General features: G+C 38.4%; 2 protein-coding genes and 1 long non-coding RNA gene across 4 annotated transcripts; 1 reads left to right on the top strand and 2 right to left on the bottom strand.

Moving 5' to 3' along the window:
- Positions 1-51: 51 nt before the first annotated feature.
- Positions 52-7408, bottom strand: NKCC (sodium potassium chloride cotransporter). Its single transcript, XM_962855.5, has 16 exons — positions 6841-7408; positions 5094-5256; positions 4591-4686; positions 4174-4542; positions 3985-4124; positions 3749-3940; positions 2271-2502; positions 2099-2220; positions 1915-2050; positions 1656-1867; positions 1368-1609; positions 1091-1320; positions 740-1040; positions 550-692; positions 395-506; positions 52-350 (listed from the first exon to the last, which is right to left on the bottom strand). The coding sequence occupies exons 1-16, from the start codon at positions 7093-7095 to the stop codon at positions 215-217; spliced, it is 3081 nt and encodes a 1026-aa protein (XP_967948.3). The 5' UTR covers positions 7096-7408; the 3' UTR covers positions 52-214.
- Positions 6632-7337, top strand: LOC135265935 (uncharacterized). The gene is made up of 2 exons (XR_010333811.1): positions 6632-6779; positions 6825-7337. It is a non-coding gene; the product is annotated as an uncharacterized LOC135265935 (long non-coding RNA).
- A 2743-nt stretch (positions 7409-10151) lies between the features above and the next one.
- On the bottom strand, positions 10152-18751 carry LOC661622 (uncharacterized protein). 2 transcript variants are annotated; one of them, XM_008202874.3, is made up of 8 exons: positions 18523-18751; positions 14442-14503; positions 11769-13900; positions 11316-11723; positions 10995-11261; positions 10803-10946; positions 10524-10754; positions 10152-10476 (listed from the first exon to the last, which is right to left on the bottom strand). In XM_008202874.3, the coding sequence occupies exons 2-8, from the start codon at positions 14467-14469 to the stop codon at positions 10423-10425; spliced, it is 3264 nt and encodes a 1087-aa protein (XP_008201096.1). In that variant the 5' UTR covers positions 14470-14503; positions 18523-18751; the 3' UTR covers positions 10152-10422. The 2 variants fall into 2 exon arrangements, with proteins under 2 accessions (XP_008201096.1, XP_972865.2); XM_967772.5 differs by having other exon boundaries at positions 10524-10757; positions 18523-18748.
- Between the last annotated feature and the right edge of the window lie 6724 nt (positions 18752-25475).

Below are 25475 nucleotides of genomic sequence, written 5' to 3'. Positions count from 1 at the left end.
AGACGGACTGAGTTCGTTTTGTTAAGGTGAAATAATTGAATTGTAAACGACTTGTTCTACAAAAAATATTTATTAAAGTCTTTGTCGTCGTACAAATTTATAAAATTTGATTACATAATTATTACAGTTAATAAAATAAATATTTAGGCACGTAAACTACACTTAACGCTATCAATAACATTTTTGGTATAAGAATACTTCTTGAGTACGTTCCTTAGGAATAAAAAGTGAGAACGGACTGCTGGTTCCCTCTCACTAGCAAATACGGGGGCAAATCCCGGGTCAGCGCTTCCAACCATGCCATGTACAAAGGCGCTGATAATTTGCCTTTCCTCGGCATCGGTAAAGACCTGGAAAATAAATAAGCCAAACACCAAAACATTTCCCAACTCACATGACAATCAAATTTGCTTCACTCGAGTGCTCTAACAGCAACTCACGAAGTCTCAACTGCCGGTACGTCTTATCCTGAAGCGAGGCAATCTCGGCTTCGGAAACCTTGGATTCTGCAAAAAAATTACTTGGGGAATTTTTCGTAATTATTATTACCATCATCGAGGTCCTCATTCGTCCTAAAATCGCTAATCATGTCGTTGAAAAATTTAATCGTCGCCTCTTGTGGCTTATCCGAAAGCGAAACGATTTTCAAACTGGAGTAATTCAGTCGGAATTTCGACAACAAAAACGCCATACTGGAAAAAATTGTCAGTTTTTTTGCCACAGCGTAATGCAATTGTACTTTTTCTCCTCTTCTTCGATCTCGTTTTTGTTTGTACTGAGGGCGAAAACTCGCAGCTTGCAATTGGCCCAATGCTGCCTGGTTGAAATAATGTACGGCAAAAGCATCGTCAGGCCCCCATCGTCATACAACCACCAAACATCGATGTTTCCCTTGTTTTGCTTATTTCGGAACAGAGTCATATTCTCCATTGCGAAATTGGGGATATGTTGCACACTGGTCTTGTCGGGGGTCGAATCAGCGACTTTCTGTTTCTTGGCAAAGACTGAATTTAACAACCCGTGACCGTTTTTGACCCCGTCTGCAATCAAGCAATTAAAAAAAGGATTATTATGACACCGACTGTTTTACTTATTGTATTTTTAGACGTAACAGTATCTGATTTTCCTAAGTCAGCTAAACTTAAATTCGAATCAGCATGCATCATACTACTTGTGGCGAAACCTCGCAAATCCATTGTGGGTTGCTGGGACAGAGTGCCCTCGCTGGGCGAACCATCATCTTCGCCCATCAGTTTACTGTAATCCAGACCGTCTTTCAGACGCAAAATTGTCACAGCAAGGCGGTGGTCAAACGCCGCACTGAAACACAGTTTGAGCCCCAACCCGTAAATTTTAACCACACTCACTGTAAAACATTAAAATAAGCCATTAATTCCTCACGGGGACAAGTCCTCCAGTCGTTCTTATAACCCATCATGAGGACGTTGGGGCAAAGCTTGCCGATGCCGGCCGTTTGCAGCAAAGCCTTGGCCCCGTTTTCGAACTGCGTGTTGTCCAAAATCGAGTAAAAGGCTTTGATTTTGTTAATCCTGAGCCAGGAGTAGACGTTTTGGATGCGAGCCGACCTGGCCCGGTGCTGCAGCCTCGCCTGGAAACTTCAATTAAAAATAAGACAAGGGGGCGTTCCGCGGTACCTCTGTCACGTCCCCGATGATCAGCAACGAATTGTTTTTCGTTATCAAGTTACCAAAATCGATTAGAGCGGGCCGTGAGGACGGGGAGCCACAAAGCACCAAAATTTGCGGTTTGTAATTTTTTACGTGCTCCCCGATGTTTATCAAGCGGTGGGCCGTTGTCAGGGCCGTTTTGTACGTCTGGGCCTGAGTGGACGAGCCCCAATTAACATCTAAATTTTTCCGTTAATGCACAAAATCACACTGTGTGGAACAGTACCTGGCTTTCGGTAAACCACCAAGAGATACAAGGCGATAATTACGCCGAAAGTAATTAGGGATGATTGCCAATTAATTAAGAACATGATAACGACGCAGCTGATGAACCCGGCAAGGCTTAACCACGTATTGTAATACTGAAAATAGGGGTTGATTAATCGTGATTATTTGGTGAGATTATCTACTTTGAACGTCGGTCTCCACCCCAAGGGTTTGATTAGCGCGGCATGGAAAGTGCAAAAATTGATAAGGGCGTACGAGGCTAGATAAAAATTGGAAATCAACGGTGCGATTGCATTCAATTCGCCTGCAAAAGTCGGTTTAGATTTGTGCCAGATTCCGTTGATTGAGTCGCACCTATTAGGAGAAAAGCCGCCGATACCAGGAACGTTAAAATGTATCCTCGATACGGTTCCCCGGCCTTGCCATATCCTTTGGAAAAGTAGATTAATCCTGGATAAATCCTGTCGATTCCCAAGGCCTGGATTAATCTCGGGACCGAGAGGAGATTGGTCAGGGCCGTGCTTAAAGTGGCCGCCCAGCAGCCGATGTAGATGAGGGGGCCCCAAGCCGACATGATCTCCATCATCTGCGAAATTTGGTTGTTTATGCGGTGGAAATATCGCACCGGAAAGTGCTGTTTACGCGGATTGGGTGTCAAAGCGTTTGTTTGTGGAACAATCTGCTCGTCAATGAGCACAAATAAATAAATTATCGATGTGCTAATTTACACTTATTTTCGAGAATTGATGGAATGTTTCGATCGTTATCTGAGGTAAATCCGCGATAATGGAGCGGAACCTTGTCCTTGTCTGCAATTTTAGGTAAAGGCTGGCGATTTGGGTCAAGCTAAAGTGGACAAATTGGACGGAAATTCTTTTCCGATTTTATCTTCGTTCAAGTTTTATTATTCTCGACAAATATTTCAATTACACGTGCCGCCTGGGTTTGTAAACATTGTAAAAAAGCTTCAGTTTCGAGAGAAATATATCACAAGGTTTGAGATTGAGCAATAACATTATTTTCCATTGTTAGGAACAGAAATAGTGGCGTTTGGGACAACTGTGACTTGTTTGAGCTTCTCGAGGAAACAATACCATTTCTATTAACAAAAACAACAACCTTAAGGTTTGTTTAAATTATCACGGACAAGTAAAAAGGCAAAACAAGATGCTAAATTCATGCAAATATTTAAATTTAAAACTTATGATCGATTAAAATCGCAAAAGTGTGCCCAGTGGCAGGACATTTATTATCTCGATGCGTTTTATAGATTAAAAAATGCCACGCGTAATTATGTTAAGTACTCCGTCCATATCTGATCATCGATAGCAATCAATTTGCGTAATTAGATTAGCCGCAGTAATTTATTTCTGCTTGAATAATTCCGTGTCAAAAACTCGCTTCAGCTTTTCTGCGAATCTGAATTTTCATAAACAGCAACCACCTCCCACATGCACTTAGTTCCGCCAAGTAAACATATTTCTTGACGTCACCGAAAATATCCTTTTGCCTTTTGTCCATTTGTGTAAACATTGCTCGGATTTTTAATTTAGTCACTAAACTCGATCCACAATTTTCTTAAACGAATTTTGTGTATCTAGGAAGACATCGTCCGAGAAAATGACACGTGTTCGATAATTGACGTCACGTAAATAAATGAGGGTGTGTCCGAGGGTGTCATTTACAACAAAGCCGCACACGCAATAACCTGAATTTCTGGCGAAAAAAACACAAATAAATAAAGCATAAAGCTCAAACTTCGGCTAATATTATTCATAAACATAAACACACTTCAAGGGGCTATTTCTGGTGTAGTGATTGACAGTCCTCACCTGATAATTGTTGAAAATCCCGTACCGGCAGTCGGGGGAACAACCGGAAAGCGTTCCGTTGACTAGGTCCCCGACACTGCCACTGGCGTCCCGGATTGCTGCGGCTCCGGCAACCATTACAAAAATCGCATAAGTCACCATCGAAATCACCAAAGCCAAAAACGTCCCTTTCGGGATCGCTGACGCCGGATCCTGGAATCGTCAGTCAAAAAAAATCAACCCTCCCAGACACGCACCTTCAAATCCCCGGAAATGTTCGCCCCGGCCTGAATTCCGGTCACCGAAGGGAAAAAAATGGCAAAAACTTGGAAAAAATCATAGTCCATGCCCTCCGAGCGGCGGTAATCCGGGCCCCAGTTCGTCGCAAAAGTCGTATCTATCCCAGAAACCACTTATTGGTCGGTTTAAATTACCACGGAACTTACAATTGAAGCCGGTGAAGCCCTGGGCTTGTTTTTCGTCCGACAAGGGCCCGATTATGGCCCCGACGAGGAAATCCACAATAGCGGCCACAATTGCCACGATTAGGATGTTCTGGGCTTTGGATTCCCACTCCATCCCGATGGCACAAATCAAAATCATGACCAAAATGGCCACAATGCCAATAATGCGGGCATCGTTGATGCCCGAGTCGATGATTTTTAGGCCGTAACGGCCCAAGAGATCGCTCAAGGAGTTGCAGAAACCGATGGTGTTCATCGAGGCTGAGACCGCGTTAGCGAACGCGAAGACAATGCCGACGGAAGCCCCGAATTCGGGGCCCAATGATCGCGAAATGATGTAGTAAATTCCGCCTGGAAATTGCTTTTAGATTTGGGGTTTTGAGGAGGTTGGGGGTTTACCTCCTTTGACTTCGCCGTTTGTGCTAATTGCCGACAAGGAGAGGGTGGTGATGATACAAACCACGGCTGATATGCCGATTATGACCAAGCTTTGGCCTGGAATTTATTGCACGGTCGAAAGTTTTATTTTTTATTCACTATTTCAAGACAAAGACCTTCGCAAGGCCGCGTGTTAGCAGATCTAAATAATTTACATTAGAATCGGCACTTTTTTAAATAGTTGCTGTGTTTCCATGTAAATTATTTACATTAATCGTGAAATAAATCTGGAAACATCAATAAAATCGTCGACTGGACGTTTTAATTAATTTAACAATTGCAACAAAAGAGAGCAAAAATAAAATTCCGAGACGCAGTAAAACTGACGTCGTTTTGGAAAATACCTTCGGTTTCAAACATCTTATTATGGGTAATGAAGCCGCTTAAAATGCCGAATTTTGCCTCGAAGTTGCCCATTATGAAATTATTTCGTGGGTTTGATCTGCCAGACGATGATTACTTACCAATTCCAGCTTCTGCAACGACCCACGAAAGACGTAAAAATAGCATAACACCGAAGATATTGAGGAGGCAGGGGATGAGGACGCCTTGGATCCAGCCCAGTTTGATGCCATCGTGGCTGCCAGGGGCTGGGACCTCCTCCTCGGACGTGCCATTGGGTTCACGCTAGCAAAAAATATAAAAAATTCTAGATTTCATAATAATTAAACAATTAAAACCAGTTATTCGCGGGACCACTTCTTTTCAGTCAATACTTTCGACTACGTTACTGAATAAAACTTGGAAAAGCAATAACTTCATTATTTTTATTTTATTTCATGGCGATATTTTTAATGAAGATTATAAGGAACATAAACCCTGGTGACGGTAATTGAATAAAAAAACTACCAAGGTTTAAATAATTTAAATGGGAGCATACGTAAAATAAAAATGTAATACAAGAATAAAAAACAGAATTGGATTTTAAAAAATAAGAAGCAAAACAGATCAATAAAGTTTCTGCGTGTGATAAAAATAATTCATATGAAAAAATATTTCAACAAAAGTTAAAACCTGTTCTGTTGATCCCAATTTTACTAACTGTTCGATTAAAAAATTAAACAAAATGAGGTCAAAACTAGTTTTTTGTAATTTTTTCATATACCGGGTGACCATATAAACTATGATTACGCTTGTGTTCGGGATTGAAACTGATCATCTGATATAATTATATTATCAAACCACAAAATTTAAGATAATATTTTGCAAAAGAATTTTTTTTTCAAAAGAAGATTATTTTTAAATTTACTGAGCAAAAAGTCAAAAACCATGTACTGGACTATTTTGCCGAATAAAAAAATTGCTCTCAGAACACCATAGTTTAGTATAAAATAAAAAGAGAAAGAAAAAGTAAGTTATCAGTATAAAGTTCTGACTGAGTAGTTTCGGCAAGATTTCCTATGATTTTTTCATGATTTCCTTAAATTTACCCAATTTTATACATCGATTTTTTCTAACCCCTCGAATGTGAAATATCTTAACTAAAAAGGTTAATATCGGTACTGAGGACCTTAATTTAATTTTAGTTAATGGGTCCAAACTAGTTTTTTGTATGTAAATAAATCTGAAGGAATCAAAGTAAAGGGTGGTACAGAATAAATTATTACACATTTCACTTTGAGAAAAATAGAAATAAAAAAAATCAAAAATGTTGACTGAAACAAAGAAAACTCGGATGAGGAGAGATGTGTGAACAAAAAGTACTCAAATAGTTTATTTGGTACAAATTGCGTAAACGTAATAGCGAAATACGAGTAGTTCTAGATTTTGCCCATTTCTATAGAGTAATCTACAGCGATCTTGTTTCAGTCGGATATCGTTGGAATCAGCTAAACAAACCCAAATTGTGTATCGTTCGTTGTTACATTCTTTAAAATGTAAAATTGTGAGTGCTTGTCGTACGATAAATTGCCCCAGGCACTAGACAACAATTTAGATTATTTCGTCGTTAATCAGCAAATGCAAATTTTGTTATTGTCATACTGATAATCCCCAACCTTTAAGCGCGCTCATTTACCGGCAATGAAATTTTCTTGGCCAAACTAATTAAAATTCTCGCACAATGTAAAATTTTGCGCTTTGTGTACACCATATAAATTATGGTGCCATTAAACATCAATTTGAAAAAGCTAGAGTTAACGATTGTTCGAGTGAGTATATTCCAGCTCGAACTGCCTCACGTGTGTTATCGACAGGTGAGCTAAAACATACCTTGACGACGTCTTCGCCGCCGTGTAATTCGCCCAGCGAGGGCCTTTTGGCCGCTCTTCGGGAATTCCTGTAGTTCTCCAACCTCGGGAGCGCCTCGCGTGTGAGTTGCACGAGCGATTTTTTGCGTTTTTGGATCGGATAATTTGCTGTCGGTTTCAAATCACTGATAGTGTCCTCTTTCACCCCGTTCTCGTGTAACTGGAAAGCACCATTGTCTATACCGGCACTGGGCTGAAGAGTGAAGCGGCCATCCATGGTGCGACACTTTCAATGATACGGTTCGAAATGAATGGAAATTTCGAGTGCGAGCGAGGATTTTTATCTAGGCATTGAGGGCTACTTGACTACCTCGAGCCGACTTTCAGCGTTTCAGAGGATAAACTGCAATGTTTGAGCAGGAGCTTTCTTTAAGTACTCCTGCCGATTGATGGACAACGCGCAGATTCATACATGTCGAATGCGAAAATTACTAAATATACTTAAGACTGTAAATACTATTATTCATGGTGATTCGGAATTGATATTTGCTGCGAACTGGCCGATTGCCAGGAATGGCGAGAAGAACGCTCCGCAAGGACCGTTCTCGAAATTTTACGCACTTGAACGTTTGTTTCGAAAATTTTTGTTTATTATCGTACGATTGTGAACAAACTCAAGTGTTCCAGTAGTGACAAAAACAATGCGTTTACTGGTATTTCATAAACGCAAAATCAAAACTGATAAGAAATTTTAATTGCTCAAATGGGAAAAGTTGCGCTGCTTTCAATCGAAAACGCTTAAAACTATTTTAATAACAGGTTTTTTAAATGATAAGAGCACTATTTAGTTTGTTTTTTATACGTTTTAGAAATTAACAAAATCTTTGGGGCCGATTTACAGAAAACTCTATTTAGATTAATAATTTCTGCATTGTCAAAAGTAAAATTAATTTAATCCCTATTATTTTTAAATAAAAACGTTTTTTCACTGAAATTATTTTTCATAGTTGAGCTGTTTATGGAAGTTTAGCAATGCAAATTAAAAAAATAGTATAGATAAGTATAACTTTAATTATGTTCTATCGTAATAATTGTGTATGCCATTTAGAAGGAAACAAATAGTGGTTTTAATTTATTATAAAATAAAAATTCTACACAAATTTTTTTCACATTTTTTTCTCACTGTATTCGGTTAAGGTATATGAAGAATTCTTGCAAAACTATGCAAAATTTTTACTCTTACATACTTACCCACTACAAAATAAGCTTTTAGTCATTGTGACTTGAGTAAGAAAAGGAAAAAGCTCATGCCTACCCGCAGAGCTTCATAATATATTAGATATTCGGGTATTATATTGGATATTAGATAATTTACTATGTTTTTTCTTCATGCACTTTGGATGTACAGGTAAAACAGAAGCAAAAATAGGGTCCGTAATATTATTTTGTTACTAAATTTTTATTTTTTATGTTTTAGTATCTTATGGTCGCATTAATTACTCTAAACACCATTATACTGGTATAAAGATATTGGGAATTTGTTTCTTATTTTTTATTTGCTTATTTGCTAGCTTTCAATAGAATAATACACTATAAAACATTAAAAAAACAAATATTTTTTCAACATTATAAAACCCAAATTTACATAATTTCAAAATACTTCAAATGCATAACACTTGTAAAATTTTGTTATGTTTATGTCTTATATCCTTGAATAACAAAAAATGGACATAACAATTTTTGTTCTACTGTGTATTTTCTATTTACAAGCAACGATTTTTTCAAATTTAGTAGATAATTTTTGATTCGGGATTCTACGCGTTTCCAAAAGTTTTATGTTTTAGAATAAACATTAAACTAAAATTAGACGCTAGTGAAGGAAAAGTACTAAAGGCGTTTCTTTATCGTTTACATTGAATTCAAAAAAGACAATTTTGTTATCCTTATCAAATTAAAAAATATTTCTACGTAAAAAAGTGTAATAGTTTAGCACGTATTATCGATGTAGTTATTGTCAAGGTGAAATTTTTCGTCTTTTTCTAGTTATTGTTTAACTGGTTAAAATTTCCGGTGACCGGGTGTAAAAATTGTGATTATTAATAAAATAGTGCTTCAAATAAACACACAACAACCTTCACCCCAATTTTAATCACTGAAGAATGTCAAATCTTGGTTTATTACCTTTAGCTTAACCTTCCTTGTGTGGATGTTAATGATAATATGAAAATCGCACTACATTTCATTGATTTTCTGCCTACGTTCCAGCGAAATCAAGATGCTCTTGTGTTGCAAAATTGCCTCATTTATTAAGAATATTGATTTTTTATTCCATATGTATTTCTGGCTAATCTTTAGTAGAACGAAACTGAAACATAAATAGAACAACTCAACCACTTCCGCTGAGCTTTCAGACGTTGGGCCAGCGCGAGTTTTGGCCAAAGAAAAAACCAGCAAAATAAGAGGTTTCGCATGTAAATCAGGCAATTAAGATAAAATATTTTAAATTCAAATTCCGAGTCCCGTTGTATTTGACTGAATTTTGCCAACTTGGCTCTGATTTTTCTAATACGAGGAAAGAGTAATTCACCTTTTTAAAATTCTACCTACCAGTTGTGGCGATTTTAAAACTTGCTGGAGGTAACTTCGGCAGATAAATCCAGTTAAATCTGGGACGAATCAAACCGTACCTGATTCTCATTTCGCAATACACAAATTTGTGTTAACAATTTGTCAATTTTGAGGAATCGTTACGCGTTTTGAATAAGTTGCAAATTAATTTGAGTCGATTAACACTGATGGGGAGTCGCAATGAACCGTTAACATTTTTGGCCTTTAAATGAAATAATCTTGAAAACTGGCTTGCGTTGGGTATCCCCCACGAGTATTGGAATCGTTCTGTTTCGAAGATGATTAAAAAGTTGTTACTGTAATTCCCGGAAAGTTCAAGACGAAACCAGTAATGGAGTGTCATACGTTTTTTCGTTCGTGAGGATAATAATGTCCTCTTGTCGCATAATAATCAAAATAATTATTACAGCGATTAAGATTAATTAAATAAATATCTGATAAAACATTTCCGACTGGCTTTTTAATTCATCGGCGTGGAAACAATTGTTCCACGTTTGTTTTTCTTTTCAAAGATTTTTGAAGCTGTGTCGTTTCGCCAATTATCGGATAATTGCTATGAACGTCAGTAATTGATTTGAACTTTTTAATGGTATAAGTAAATGAACACTGTTTCATTCTGTACTAACCAGATAAATCTGTACCTTCAATAAAATATCGGATTACGTAATGCTACGTGTGGTAACGGGAGAAGAAACAAAGGCTTCGTCAGTTTACACAGTTTTTATTTTTTATCATTGAACACAATCAAATGTGAATTCAACAACATAAATCTCTAAAGAAATAACAATAAACAAGGCTTAATATTGTACAATATAACATTTCTATCTACACAAAACTAACTAAATAAAGTTGGATAGAGAGCAAAGACTAACTTATATACATGAAAATATTTACATTTAAACTTTCAGGACTTAACAATGTACATTAAAACATGAATTTATCACAAACGCTTGAAGCTTTTTCACCACTAACTAAATTATAACGAATCTAAAGCACCGCCTGTAAGTTTAGTAGCGTAAAGAGTAATCACCTGTAATCAAACAATTAATCAACGAAACAAACAGCTAAACCAAATACCTTATAAATAAATGCGTACTGCTCTTTAGTTTGTACTGCGCTCGCCCTATCCCGTCTAATCTTATAGACTATCCTTGGTACATCAACAAGTCGGGTTTGTTCAAACTCTCGTATCGCAATATCACAAGCTATCACCACACCTGTTCGTCCTGTCCCAGGACTACAGTGCACTACCACAGGATTCACCTCATTTTTCGCGCCACCATTCGCCAAATTACCATTAGTAACGTCCTTCTAAAACCAAGTGAGCATGCAACCAACTAGACACCGGACAATTACCCTATCCATCGACGACGATTTCATGTAACTCCGGGCTTCTATCAAAAATGCAATGAGCGAATTTGCCTCCGTCGGGACGCCTTTTTCCGGCCACCCCATGTACCAGAAATGCGTGACTTCGCGCCAGCTATTTGACACCATATTCTGAAAACGGGTGTTATTTATTTCCCCCTTTTTTGCAACAAGTCGTACCTTTAGTTGGAGGCTGGAAATGATATACTTGTCTTTGACTTCGCGTTTTTTCAGTGTGACTTGGAAGTCGCCAAAGAGGCGGTGACAGTCTAGCACTTCCGAAGGCGGCAGGTAATCAACGCATTTTTCGACCCCGTTTTCAAACAAATGGGTCACCATTAGAACAACTTTGCATTGTTGCTCCCAAATCATGCGCCAGAAATCATCAACAGTGTTCTGCATAGGCGCCTGGCACGCTATGTAATACCCCTTTGTGTTTTTGGGGCCCTAAATCACATATATAATTGTGAGGGAAATTAGCATATAGTTTGAAAAACTAACCGTAACATAATTAGCATTTATGTAGTCACTGGTGGGGTAACCGTCAATTAGGTTCAACAAAACGCGCGTTTCTGGAAGTGGGATCACATTCGCGTATCTATTTTTCGTCTCACATCCTTCGGGAAGTTCGGTAGTTCGGGCCGTGATCTGGGGGATTTCCTCAAATTCGGCCTTTATGTCTTCCAAATTCGTTGCAAATTTCCCCAAAGCCGGGAAGTTCAGCGGGTGAGTGACGGTGACAGGGTCCTCAAACGCCGGATTTCCGTACGAGCGTTTCGACCCTCTTAACATTCCCTTCCTGCGAACGCTGTTGTACACGGAGACGTTGTCCATACTGTAGTCGTCGAGACTCACAGGCCGGCATCTTTGCCCGTAGTTAAACCTCTTCTGTCTCTTCCGCATAAACACCTAAAAATTTGTTACGTGCTTGTGTTTTCAAAAATAATAACTTACCAGAAGTCCGGCTATTACAATAAGACAAACAGCAGCGATCGAAGATATAGCAATTGCGGCGGTTTTACCACTGCTGTCGTCAGGAGCCCCTGTGCTGGATTCGTACGAATCTGAAGTTATTGTGAAGTTTTCAGTGATTTCAGGCTCGCTTGGCTCAGTAGGGACATTTCTAAAAACAGGTACATTTGTGCGGTTGGTTGAAACAGTCGGTTCCAGCTCAGTCGTAGTCTCAGGAATCACATCTGAGAACATTTTCGCGATTGAATTCGTCGGTGTAATCCTCTCAGTTGTCGCTGGAATTTTTTCGGGAGTCACGTCTGAGAACATTTTCGGAATATGATTGGTCGGTTCAATTCTCTCGGTTGTTTCCTGAGTCGCTGTGAACATTTTCTCAGTCGTAGTCGGGGCCACATCTGGGAACATTTTCAGAGTATGATTCGTAGGTTCAATTTTCTCGGTTGTTTCCTGAGTTGCAGTCGTAGTTTGGGCCACATCTGAGAACATTCTCGTGGGTTCACTTCTCTCAGTTGTTTCCTGAGTCGCTTGGAACATTTTTTCAGTCGTAGTCAAGCCCATAGCTGAGAACATTTTCGGTGCAATTTTCTCAGTTGTGAACATTTTTTCTGAGAACATTTGCGGAAGAGAATTAGTCGGTACCATTTCTTCGGTTGTAGTTTCGAACATTTTTTCAGTCGTTGTCACGTCCACCTCAGTCGGTATTGTGGACACATTTTCCCCGAAATTTAAACCTTTCGAGGTTCTCACTGCATTTTCGGTAGTGATTGTAATTTCAGTCGTTGTTAGGGGCTCAGTTGTTTCAGGATTTTCGGTTGTAACCGTTGTGGGCGCAGTACTGTCTGATAAAAACGTAGTTTCGGTTGTTTGTGCGTCGGTTGTGGTTTCAGTCGGCGGTTGTGTCCCCACTGAAACACTTTTAATCCTAGTTTCAATCGAGTAGGTAATGCGTGTTTCAGTTTCGGGCGTTGTGGTTGAGGGAGTTTCAGTTGTGCTGTTTATGGCAGTTGGAGGTGCTTCAACGTGGACTGGAATCACTTGATTCTCTTGCAAAAGTTGTTCCGATTTTTTGATGTTGTTCGAGACTGTTGTCGGTTCGGTTGAAATGGTGTGTGCGTACTTGACTGAGCCCCGCTTTGTTATGTCAATGGGCGTTTTCTGGGTGTAGCTTTCGGAGGAATTTTCTTTATCTCCTTTCGGCTTGTCTGTCGGGTTGATCGCTTTGACAGTTTCGGTTTCAATTTTGTTGCTCAAAATTGAGATATGGCTCGAATTGCGACTCGACGGAGGTTTGGTCAAAACTAGACTTTTTCGGGTGGTTAAAGTGGCTTTAACCGTCGAACTTTCGGCTTTTTCCAATTCGCCTTTAACGGCAATCACATTGCTCAAAGTCGTGCTTTCAGTTTTCTTATCTTCTTTCGGAATCGTGTTATTTCCGCTATCATTTTCATCGATCGTTGTGTGATTATAGGATGATTGGAAATTCAAATTAGTTCCACTCTCGAGCACCACATTCTTCCGCAAAGAGTTCTTACTACCCGTATCATTAGCAACCACATTTTTAAAGTTGATATAATTCAGATCGGCTTTGGTGTCGTTCTTCTTCGTTTCTTCGTAAAGTTTCTCCAAGTCGACACTTTCCTTTGAGTCGGTTTCAGCCGAAACTTCATGCGAATCATCGATATGTTCCAACTTCTGGTCAACACTCTCCACTGCTTCCTTGTACCTGTGATCGAAAATCGAACTCTTCGGCGTTGTTAACTCCGACTCGTAGTTGAATTCCTCGTGTTCATGATGCTTCAGAGTCGTAGCGTGGAAATCATAATCCGGATCTATGTATTTCTCAGTATCCGGCGAGGTTGGTAAAGTGTAAACGTTATTTTTATTGTGAAATTCTTTCGAAACGTATTTTTCGATATCAATCGATCGGCCAATTTCTTCGGGTTTTTGCAATTTGCTTCCTACACTATTTTCAGTACTATTTTCAGTCTTTGGTTTGTTGCTTTCGAGATTCGCTTCAGTTATCTTTTCGATTTGGGTTTTTTCGGTCGTTTCTTCCTCATTTTTAACTTGAGTACTTCGGATCGAGGAGCAGCATAAAAGGACGAGGAACGTGCCTAAAAACACAAAAATTAGACCAGAACCGTAACGGAAAGTGTGTGTTAAGCACTTTAACTGTATCGACAAACCGTCTGCACGCTTTTTAAAGCTCATTCTTTTTGATAAGGACAATGACACTGAATAGTCACCGTAAACATAATTATATTACTCTCAAGCTGATTCCATGTCTGACTCTCTTGAACTACATGCCCATACAAGTGAGTTAATAAGGTTTTGCAATTATGGTCCGTATTTGTGCAGAAATTTACACGATTCATTGTTAGTCTAACCCTGACCAAGCGAAATTCTCAAGAAATATGAATATTACATCAACAATTATCACAATAAAAATGTACAGCGTGAGTCAGCGAGATAAACAATGCCAAATTTTGGATTATTACGATAAGATTGTGTTATTTGTGCAAAAATCGAACATGAATTCAGCTGGTACAACAAACAAATTTGAATTGCAAATGAGTAGGTTCGCACAACATTTTTAATTTATTGTGTTCCCAATTAATTAATGTCAAAAGTCAAATAAAGCGAATTTTAACATACCTAGCAAGAACTGAACCGTGAAGCCCATAATGTTGGCATTGTTGTCACCAAAACTCGATTATCTGGAAGCAAAATTAGTACTGAGCTCCTTATTTGATAAGATAAGATAATGGCATTATTATTCTAATCATTGACAGTCTTTAATTGAGTCCAGATTAGGGCCTGAAGGCCCATTTGGCCATTCACATGCAAATTTTTCATACACAATTAGTTTGAATTGGATAACTGCGGGGATTTTTCCGCTATAAAGTGTTACATAATGCGTGCTTTATTTGCTTTACAAAGTAGTTTGGAGAATTGATTTTTGCATCGAAAGGATGTAACTTATGTTGTTGTTATCACAGGATCAAAACATCTCGTTTACACGTTTCTGATATCGGAATGTGCATTTTTCCGCACACGTGAACAAAAGTCAATGTCAGGAGTGACAACTCACGTGTACGCACGATTTCTTTTCTTTCTTCAGAAAATGTCAATAGTACACCCACGAATTATTCGCAACCATGTCCCAGTTCTCCTCTCATACCATATCGGTATGTGGGTAACATATAAGTTTTCGCCGTGCATACAAAGTTCTCCGAGCGAATCCAATCAGAGATTACGCTTTATTTAATAATCTCCTTGAATACAGTTATGCCAAAAGAAAGAGTCGTATCCGCAAGACATCAATACCTTTTTAACAGCTCGAAGCGAATCTTGTACCGTTACATTTGACATAAATAAGTGTATCCACACACGGAATGTTTATTTTTCACTTAGACTGAAAGTTTGGGATTGTAGAAATTGATTTTTTGCGCCATTTAAACAACATTAGGAAAAGCCTTACGTAAGTGAAGAACGGTTCCAACGATCACACGCTATTTCTGTTTTTGAAAAAAACGAGAGAAAGTTGATAACAATACAGAATTTAAGTTAATCCTGAAGATAATCAGTTTTCAATCACCTTGAATCTCCGATATTTGCGCTCAATATTTTATTGCTTATGTAAGTTTCTAGCGGGATTTTCCAAGAGTCGCCGCTGCATAAAATATTCCATTTAGAAAAAGCTTCTTGTATGCAAAAGAGTCTCACCTTCCTCTTTGTTATTCAAGACTCTTCTCGCATAACATGCTGTTTTCTCTTTCTAAGCTGATTCCGGTTAAATTTCGTCATAATTTTAACGAAACTTGTCCTGTTGCGAATGATATTTGATGCTATCGGCAAGGTGATGTTGCGGAAATACGCAACAAATTAACTCGTGTTAATGGAAAGTTAATTTTTAATTGCACGGACCATTGGGCTTGATTAGGTTAAATTTTCAGTTTCACTAGAAATTTATTAATTTGTCCAATTGCAAGCGGCAATTAGACTGGAAGTGTTTACGTGCTGAATTGGCTGAATCGAGGTTAAGCCTGGTCCAAATTTGAATATTCATCAGTCCCAGGAATTAAAATTACATCACTCGAGAAGTTCTCTCGAGTCAATTCTAAATTTCTTGATAAACATCAAAGGTGGTAATTTTTAAGTTACATTCCTGCTGTTGTTTTCGAGGCAGCAAAGCAGTTAAACAAAAATTCAAGACAAACTAGTGTACATATCTCTACGGACAAGAACAACACCGCACAGGTTGCTCAAGGTGAATTTTCACGTTTTGGCGAAAAAACAACTAATTTTCTAGTTGTGTCTGGATTTATTCCTTAATTTTTTTTGTTGCACTTGGTCTCAATTGCCCAATTGCCCTGCCATTGTGCGTCCATCTGCATTGTGCCTCGTCCCGGCAAATTGTTGCTAATTCAGGCAGTGCAACTGGTACAAAGCTGAATTTAAATATCATCCATTCTCCTCACGTTGTTGCATACCTTGAGCCAGTCACGATTATAATAAAGTCTTTTTCAACCTCTTTAGATTTATTAGCATTTTCTTAAAAGGCACTCCTTGGATTATCGCTCGATCGCCTTTCGCATGTCGTACCGATTGTAATAAGCAGGAAATTCGCTGTTTGTTTGGGTGTAATCCGTGACTCAGTTCACACCCATTTACAATAAGTCACAAGGAATTCTCACGAAAAGAACGAAAGTGTTTTGAATAATCGGACAGATGTAGTCTTATTTTTATTATTGTTAAGCAAGGATTATCTAATTGCGGACAATTATTACATAATTTGCAGATTTTTCAAATTTCATGCTTCATTATTCTTCGTTACGTAAGCGATAATATATTACAATAGGCAAATTGCCAAATAACGGTGCTCTTACGAGAGTATTTGAAAAAATGTCAAGCTCGGGTTATTCTGTGCAATTAAAATGAACAGTTAGTCGCTCTTCACAAAATCGTTCGAAATCATACGATACAATACGCCTACTGATGGTAACAAGCACCAGATAAACATTTGACGTAAAACAATTATTCGAAAAAGGTTTGTTGTTGTCGTGTCGGAATTTGAATTATTAGTCAGCAGTGCCCAAGTATTGGGTGTGTCTTAGGCGAAGAACTTAATTAGAATTACATAAGCGATCCATGCTTCGTTAGAGATATTTAATAGCTCGCAGATTAACATTTCTTGGCTTCCTTGGAGGAGAAATCTCAATTTTCAGAACAAGTACGTTGCTGACTTCTTTACTCTTGAGTTGCTAACCGTAACTGCTTTCAAATCGACTTCCGCGACTTGCAGGAAGATAAACACTCGCATCTACTGAGTGATATTCTAGTCGAATCTCCCAGCTCTAATTATGGAGCGAATCATTGGAAAAATGTTAATCGAGACTTTTCAAGGTTCTGCACTTGCGAGTTTACTGAACTGGAGATGCTTTTGCAACGCAAATGTTTCGAAATTACGCATCGCTTGTTGAAATTATTGTTTATTACGTGACCAAAATCGGGAGTAGATTAGTGACCTAGTCTTCCGTCTAACATTAACTTTTTGTGCATGCCTCAAGGGAAAGTGTGGTTTCCGATTTAAAAGGCCAGTCATTAAAATAAAGGACATTGGAGTTGAAAAAGTGACCACAGTACGTTGCCAGCTGCAGATATCTCTAGGTGTTAATTAGCTAATTATTCCGCCATACGGCAAGCATACACGAGGCTTTGCTTCGCAAGATATGTGGCACGAAATCAGGATGTTCGATTTTGCAGATCTGCGATGACACGCTCCAAAAATGAGCAGTGAAAATGATGTTTGATTTGAATTCAATAGGAAAGTGTTGAAGCATCTCAGGAACGAAAGTGTTAAAACAATTTGTAGCAATTTAAAGTGTCACGCTAGAGCAGGAAAATGTCCAAGTAATTAAACTCCTATTGAATGCAGTTTCTAATTACGCAACAGGCGATTTTTATATTATTTTGATTCATTTTGCGGACAAAGTGAAACTGTCATAGGGAGAAATTTATGCTCTATTTCCGCCAAAAGGTGCAAATCATTAAGCATGAAACGATTTTTTACAACTTTATGTAAGCCAAATATTTTTAGAATATTTTTATTTTTTCAATAGCGCAATCATTGCATAAGTTTTTCCCAAATTTATGGTAAAAAATACGCTACGCTCGTTTCAACACCGATCTTTCTCCAAGGCTAAGTAAACCATAAGCCAAATATTTGCAGGTACTTAATATACTTGGAGTCGCTTTTGTTCAATTGTTGCCAATGACAGTGGTTTAATTTATTGACCCAAATCTGAGTGTGTCACCCATTTGGCAAATACACCAATAACAATACTTTCTAACATTTGCCCCAATCATTGTCCGAAAGGAAAGCTGTCCAAAGTTTTGGTCAACACAAAAATATGCACAATTAAACTTTTCGACCATGAAATAAACAATTGGAAATAGCGTTATTATTATTTTTTGTCACAAATTAATCACAAGTGATTATTTCCAAGGTGACCAAAACTGCTCGTGGTTTTTCTGGACGCAAAATAAGCAACTGCGATCACGTCCCGATTCAGGTTAATTAGCGATGAAAGTCTCATTGATTTTGCAACAAATTGAGTTTGAGCGGCACCGACTGGGAAATAAAAGCACGGAAAAGGCCAGGAACTCATCACCAAAACCTTCGAAGAGCACTTCACATCCACACTTCCTCTTCCTGAAAAATCGCGCGTCTTACCATAGCAGATATCCGATTTTTGAGCAAGGACTACAATCGATAAAAACACACCACACACACACTTGACGCACAAATTTCCTTGGTGTTATCACACCGTTCGAATTTTTGTCCAGAGGTGGAGATAAAATGTTTGCTTTGAACACGCTGAGTGGGGAACAGCACGAAGTCGAGTCTACCTGGCCGAATCCACCGGACAACTGATTAACAATGAGTCAGGTTTATCATAGAGTTGTTATGAACGTGGTTACTCCTGGTAACAGTGGAGGTAACGTCATGCATTCGCTGGCTTCGTGCTGGTAGAACATTCCGATGTGATTTCTCCATGAAATCGGCTCGAATGCACTGATTCACCAAGAGCTGCTCTTGCATTTCGTGCATTCAACCCTCTTTTCAATGGATTTTTGCTCACAAAAGTGCGTCATTCAGCCTTATGTTATGTCAACTTCGTCACTGCTGAGCCATTAATTATCAACAGCAAAAATTTAATTGTCTAATAAATCAATAAATGGAACCTGACTAGAATTAGAATTATTTTTGCGTCGCGACTGATAAACCGCCCCCTGGTATCGTGTTTCAAACGTCACCTCTGAATGGAAAATAAGTTTGTTGACGCAGGAAAGAGAATTTCGTGATAATAACAAAGTAATTCGTTTCGAACTGTACTTTTTGTTATCGCAACAATAGAATTAGTCATGGAATCTGGTAAAAAGTTTTTCCAAAGACTGGAAGATGAAAGTGGATCTATTTTGTGCAAAGTAATTATCAAATTGCCGTTTTCTAAAAAAAAAAACGAAAGGGGAAAACCTTTTTCATTTTTTTCGTTTCACAGGATTATTTTTGTAGTATAGACAACCAGTAATGAAGGCATTTGTACCGCATTGAGTTTAAAAAAAAAATAAAATGGAATCACAGGTAGCACAGTAAAATCTCGCAAAAATCTGTAGTTTGGTTGCACTCTGTCTTAAAAAGTAATAAATAAAATTTTTAATACTCTGTGTAGTAAGCCAATTATTTTTTTCCTCAAGGGTATTACCCCCATTCGCTTGGGTGCGTCTGACATGCAATTCTCACTTCCTTCTTAAATAAAAATAATTAAATATTTTAAATACTCCTGTATGTGGCAGCTATTTATTTATTAGTTTAGTTAATATTGGTGAAAGAAGGTAGCAATTTTGTTTGGCTTTTTTTGATGCAAAAATTTTGGAACTGGAGCTCAGATAAAGTCTCAATCAAGTTTCAATATCTTTATTTACGATCGATAAAAACGAAACAAATATATGATAAATGATTAAGGTTTGTAGCTGGTTAGAGAACAAGCAAAGCAGCAAGGCCAAGCGACGAGAAAACAGAGTTCCTCGAATGTCCCAAACTAAGCACCAAAGCGCATTCGTTTCATTAGGACAGCATAAACCGCAGGACGGAATATTCTACTTGTTGACTCGCATTTTCAAACGTGGAGAAAAATAATTGAAATTTATTGAATTCCTCCAAATTATTAATTACTTAATTCATTACAACGACCCAAAACCAAAAAAAAAAAATATGAGATTCAAATTACAGCAGAAATCCTTTGAAAACCACCAAACAAATAAAATGCACCAATGAAATGACAGAGTTCTGACGACGCGAGAGACTTTTACCGTCTCGGATAACGGGAAAACATAACTTTGAAATGGTGTTTCAAATAATTTCAAATAAGAAAACATGTTTTTAAAATACTCGACATTTATTTCGATTGACTTTTTCTCGTATCTTGTCTCAAAAATACGACACTTGTATACCGTTGTGTTCGAAGTTTTCGTGTTTGGAGCAAATTCTCGTCGAAAATGAACACAAGCAAGACAACACCAATCGCTTGAAAATTGCATTCGGACTAACAGAATCAAATGTAATCGGTACTTCTATAATGCTTGCTACAAAAGCGGTTCCATAGGTTTTAAATTTTTGGTATATTATAAGGGATCATCATACATTATCGATCTTCGATTACGATGACGTGTTCCATCTCCGTAACATTCGATGCCAAATCTGGCGTAATCCTAACATTAGAAACGAAGAAAAAATTTCTACGATTCTTCAAGAAACGTTCACGAAGACAATTCAAAATCCCCGTTTCGAAGCTGTTGCTAATTTTGCTGTCGTCAATTTAATTATTAAGGAGCGAATATAAAGCAGAGGAATCCGCTGAACACAGACGTTGCCATTAACCCCTCCTAGCTTTGGTCGGTCCCTGCAAGTCAAAACCTGTCAGTGAATAAATGATAGCCGTAGGGAGTGTGCACGAGGTGATAGGGCTACGCCCCAGCATTTCAGCCAACCCCCAGGACCGCCTTTGCTAGCTTTGTCGTATTGGGCGATTATGAACCATCAAGAAGTCGCCAATCGCTTCGTTGTTTCGTACCTAGTATGAGTGTTTATCGAACACACTTACCGTTCCTGCAATCCTGATCGAAATTCCTGCAAAAGTTGATATGTTAGCGCGTGCATCGGCACAGCACAACCGCTGACGACGGTGGTGTATGTGGTGTGGAACAGCATGGGGGATTTAGATGTATTTTTTTTATTTTACAATATTTCAAAACGAGACAAAGTAAGATGATGTTTAAAAAATTTGGCCACTGCTCAGACGCAACAGTCTGCTTTATAATTATTTGATAATAAAGATTAAACAAATAAAAATGTGTTTCTTTTAATTCTGTTTCGTCAGTGGCCCTCGTGCCAGTCATTTTCTTCTGAATCCTTAACAATTTTATGCAAATGAAGAAGACTTTATATTAGGAGATTATGAGAGGCAGGGAAGGTTGAGTACAGACCAGGCACGAAATTATGAAATACAGCTGTATTTATTCATTCTTTTTCATCCAGGCTTTGACACCTGTTTCACGTTTTATTGCGCTCGAATTTTTTGTGCAAATGAGCGTTTCCCACAATTGGGGAAACTCTCGACTAGCATTTGATTTCCAATTCGCAGCAAATTAGATTTTTATTGGTGTTATTGTTATTATTATAATAGAATGCTTGATTTGTGTTTACTTAATTGCGATTTCTTTCGGCTGGACAAACCGAATTCGGCGTTGAATGAGGGGGTTTTTAAAATATTTTTTCGGCCAAATAGAGAATGTCCATGGGGATATTTCTGCTAGGATCGTCACAAATTCCTATAGTCGAGCGTTGACTTGTCCTATGCTCCTGTGTTCCTGATACGTTATATAAAAATTTTCTGGAAAAAGCCAGAAAACAGAATTTTGCTTTCGAGGAAACAGTGGCCGTAATATTAATAAAATAACTAATAAAATAATATCACTTTTTTTCGTGTGCACCGATCGGTACACAATACAACTCGTATGTGTACGAGCGGCACCGATTTTTGCTCCATTCAAACTTTCAACTGAAACAGAAAATCCACACCGGACAAGAGCGAAAAAGAAGGCACGAACGCAATTGAACCCAACGCTCCAGCGCCATCCCCGGAAAGCTCCGCAAACTAAACACACCGAAAATTCCGATTTTTGAAACAATTTTACCCAAATTTAACAAAACGATCAACGACAATAATTTACCTCTGGAAAATTTATAACTAGGCTTTTGATTTTGCGTTTTTGAGGCAGAAACCGGAATAGATGACTGTGTTACCGACACTAGTGTGGAAAATTCATTTACCTCCCTAGTCGGATGTTCTCCTGATAAGTGTGCTCGCTATTCAGCAACCATGTGTAACCATAAATGTTACGTCATGTGTGGGATATGTGAAAGGGTTGACACATGTGCAACACAGAGAGGCCCAGTTATTGACAAGAGAAACGTTTTCGACTCAAACCTACTTTGGCGCGAAGCTGAAAGCTTCAAGCACCGCTTAATGTATCAATTGGCTTCTTCCCTCCTGAAGGATTTTTTATTTTGTTACAATTGCAATAAAATAAATTATTCCAACGTTCGAGTTTTATTTAGTACATAATTACTCGGATTGCAATTTTTCGTAATTACAGTCAAAACTAGAATAAAGTGAAACGCAGCTGACCGTCGCTGTCGTTTCAAGCTCAATTAAAATTGTTTTTTCCGAAATATCCGTCTTATTGTCCACTCCAGTGAGGAAACTGCGTCCAGTGATGTGAACAATTCGCGTCGCCATTTCAATGAGCCCAAATCCGGCGCCATTTTCCCGTCAATAAATCATCCCTCCCTTTGGGGTATTGCGCGCTGGGGTTGCTCCAGCGAGCTCTGCCACTATCCTGCTTTCCTGGTACGAAACGGAGAATTGTGACGTCGCAGTGGCATGGATGATAGACGGCTGACAGCTGTCTTCGGTCCCCTCCTGCTGGTCATTCCTGCTAATGTCTTCTTTGACCACTGGTTGGTGTTAACGACAGACGACGTTCCCAACAGAAGATATTCTGAGGCTGCGTGAAGAACTTGAGGAAACGGAATGCGCGGCACTTGCGCACCATCTTCGCCATTTCGATGCGGAGAGCAGGAACGCGAGGAGTTGCAGGAATTGGCGTTCGGCTGGTTGCCGACAACGCATGTAAAGCAGCGAAAAAATGATATTTTAGCCGTCGGTTGCGAGTTTCATCTCGCATGAAAAATAATAAACGGTCCGCGTTTAATTATTTGTCCTTTTTTACCGTCTGTGGGATCATTTTTTAGCCACATGTGTATAAATTATCGTGACATAAGCCGCGAAATGATATTCCGCAGCTATTGTTTTTCGCAGGATTATAAACGAGAAACATCACGAGAACAATGTGCGAGCTTTAGGACACAACGCGCTCAAAGCTCTCAACAAAAGATGTAGCTCTGCGAGTGACGTAACTAATGTGGATTTTATAAGCTCGAGTGTTATTTTAATGAAAATAGCGGATTATCACGTGGAAATGACGTTGGTTTTAACAATTACGTAAAAGATACTGAAATGAAAGAGACTGCAATTTGGGTGCAGTAATTTGTGCGGTAGCATCTGCGAAAAAATCTCAATTTTCTTCAAGTGGTTGATTCGAACTCCACAGGTTTTTTAATGAAAATTTCCCGATTTTTCGATCGGATTTTCCAATACACTTAGGGAAGATAAGTCAGAAATGATTTATTCGAATACAAGCGGCCAAATTTTTTGTTTTGTAGCTTGGATACGTCCAATTCATCATCCATTTCCTCGTCTCCACGTTCGTTTTTTCCCCAACAAGAATTAAATAATAATTTGGGCTAACACAAACAATCGTTATGCGAGCGCTGTATTAATTTATCCGACACCTGTTTTGATTTTCTTTCGTTTTATTGATCGAAGCCGCAAACTTTCCTAAAACGCTCGTTTGTGTCGGGGCCATTGACTGAGGGCCCGGAGGATTATCCAGTCACGTGAGCGTCCCTCCGGGCCACTAAACGGTCGTTGGTGGAACGTAAATGACTCTCACACTTTTCCGGGCAAAAAGCGAATTCGGCGGCATTCCTTCAAACCCGGATCAGCTGGTATTATAAAACAGAGACCGGAGCCAACCGGAAATCCGGAGCGTGTGTACGCGTGCGTGTTGCTCCCGGCTCAATACTTGCGAGACTATCCCTCCCATTTTATTCCCCTCTTGGAATTCCGTAAGGACTTTTTTAATTGCACTGAATGTTTCTCATGCAATGACCGTAATATTCATTCAATTGAAAGTGGAGGAGAATGCGGCAACAGTTGCATGGTAAATTGTTCAAAAAATGTTCAAGTCATCGGCTTGCATTGTTGCGGACGATGCAGTTTCGCCAATCTCGGGATTGTTTTTAATTGAGGCGAATTTGAATATTGGAATACTTGAGCGAGAGAGCGGAATGAACAAAGAACACACCCGGCACTATATTGGGATTAATGGTCAAACGATAATTCACTTTGGCTTCGTTATCTGCGATTTTAACAGTCATTAACAGTGGAACTAAGTGGGTTAATGTAATTAAGCCGAGTAGGAATTATTTGTCTGTCTTTTAGGCCTACGACGGAATTTTTAATTTTGCTTAAAAATGATTGATGGCCCGGTCTTGCGATTGAAATAACAATTTATTTAAAATAAAGGTGGAGCAATTTCACTTGACAAAGACTAATTGCGGTATAAACCTCGCTATATTTTTTCATGTATTTGTAAACCAAAAAATTATCTCATCTTCAGTCTCACCAACAGAATATTAATGTTTTTCTTCCGTTATATTTTATTACAATTTTATTCATATTTGGCTCGTCAAGCTTAAAATGCTCTCGCTGTGTAGAAATTTTTCCTCCTTAATAAACAAAATAAATCATTCTGATTTTTCGTGAACTAGTAGACAGCCTGTCGTGCTCCAACTCGGGTGAAAAAATATAGAGGAAATTTGGTGAATTGATCAAAGCGTGGATTTGTTCAGAGAGACAAATTACAATTGTTTCGATTTACTCAGCTTTTCATCAATTATGTCGAAGCAATTAAGCCACCTAAAGCTCTAATGAAATTGGAAAGTTTCAATCAATGTTCTTTGAAATGTACGATTATTGAAACCAAGTGCTTTAATCCGGAAAAAATTACTACAACGCGTCAGAATAACAGTTAACCGGAAGTTATTATTTTTTAAATGAATTCAACTAGTTTGCATTTTAAATTTATTTTAAGATTGTCTCGTTGTGTCCATCTGTCTCAGATGGTTTACTTCCAAAAAATAAATACAGCCAATGGAAACTGATCAAAGGACGCATTTAGAGCGAACACATCTGTAGGTTGGTTGGTAAATATTTTCCAAGTCATGTGATTTATAATTGAAGATCAAAAGATTATTTTTGTAATTTCAATTTATTTCCCAATAAAGAACAAGTACTTGAAAATTTCTTATTTCTCGAGTAAATGGGATGTTCAGCTTGAATAGTTCTCCTTGGCACTTCACGTTGCCAATCTATATTTTACTTCACAGAAAAATTTATTTCAATGCTGTAGAATATTGCAGGAACTGTTATTTAATTT

This window comes from Tribolium castaneum, chromosome 4 (genome assembly GCF_031307605.1).
Source record: "Tribolium castaneum strain GA2 chromosome 4, icTriCast1.1, whole genome shotgun sequence".
Lineage (NCBI taxonomy): Eukaryota > Metazoa > Arthropoda > Insecta > Coleoptera > Tenebrionidae > Tribolium > Tribolium castaneum.
This window is presented reverse-complemented; position numbering and strand designations above follow the sequence as displayed.

Excerpts from the sequence above, each read along its gene's own strand:
- LOC661622 (XM_967772.5), bottom strand. The coding sequence starts at position 14,469 with ATGGGCTTCACGGTTCAGTTCTTGCTAG. Across the intron at positions 11,262-11,315 it reads TAAATGCTAATTATGTTACG|GGCCCCAAAAACACAAAGGG; the intron begins GTTAGTTTTTCA and ends TATGTGATTTAG. Across the intron at positions 10,758-10,802 it reads AATCGTCGTCGATGGATAGG|AAGGACGTTACTAATGGTAA; the intron begins GTAATTGTCCGG and ends ACTTGGTTTTAG.
- NKCC (XM_962855.5), bottom strand. The coding sequence starts at position 7,095 with ATGGATGGCCGCTTCACTCTTCAGCCCAGTGCCGGTATAGACAATGGT. Across the intron at positions 2,051-2,098 it reads GGTGGAGACCGACGTTCAAA|TATTACAATACGTGGTTAAG; the intron begins GTAGATAATCTC and ends CCCTATTTTCAG. Across the intron at positions 693-739 it reads ATCGAAGAAGAGGAGAAAAA|TATGGCGTTTTTGTTGTCGA; the intron begins GTACAATTGCAT and ends AATTTTTTCCAG.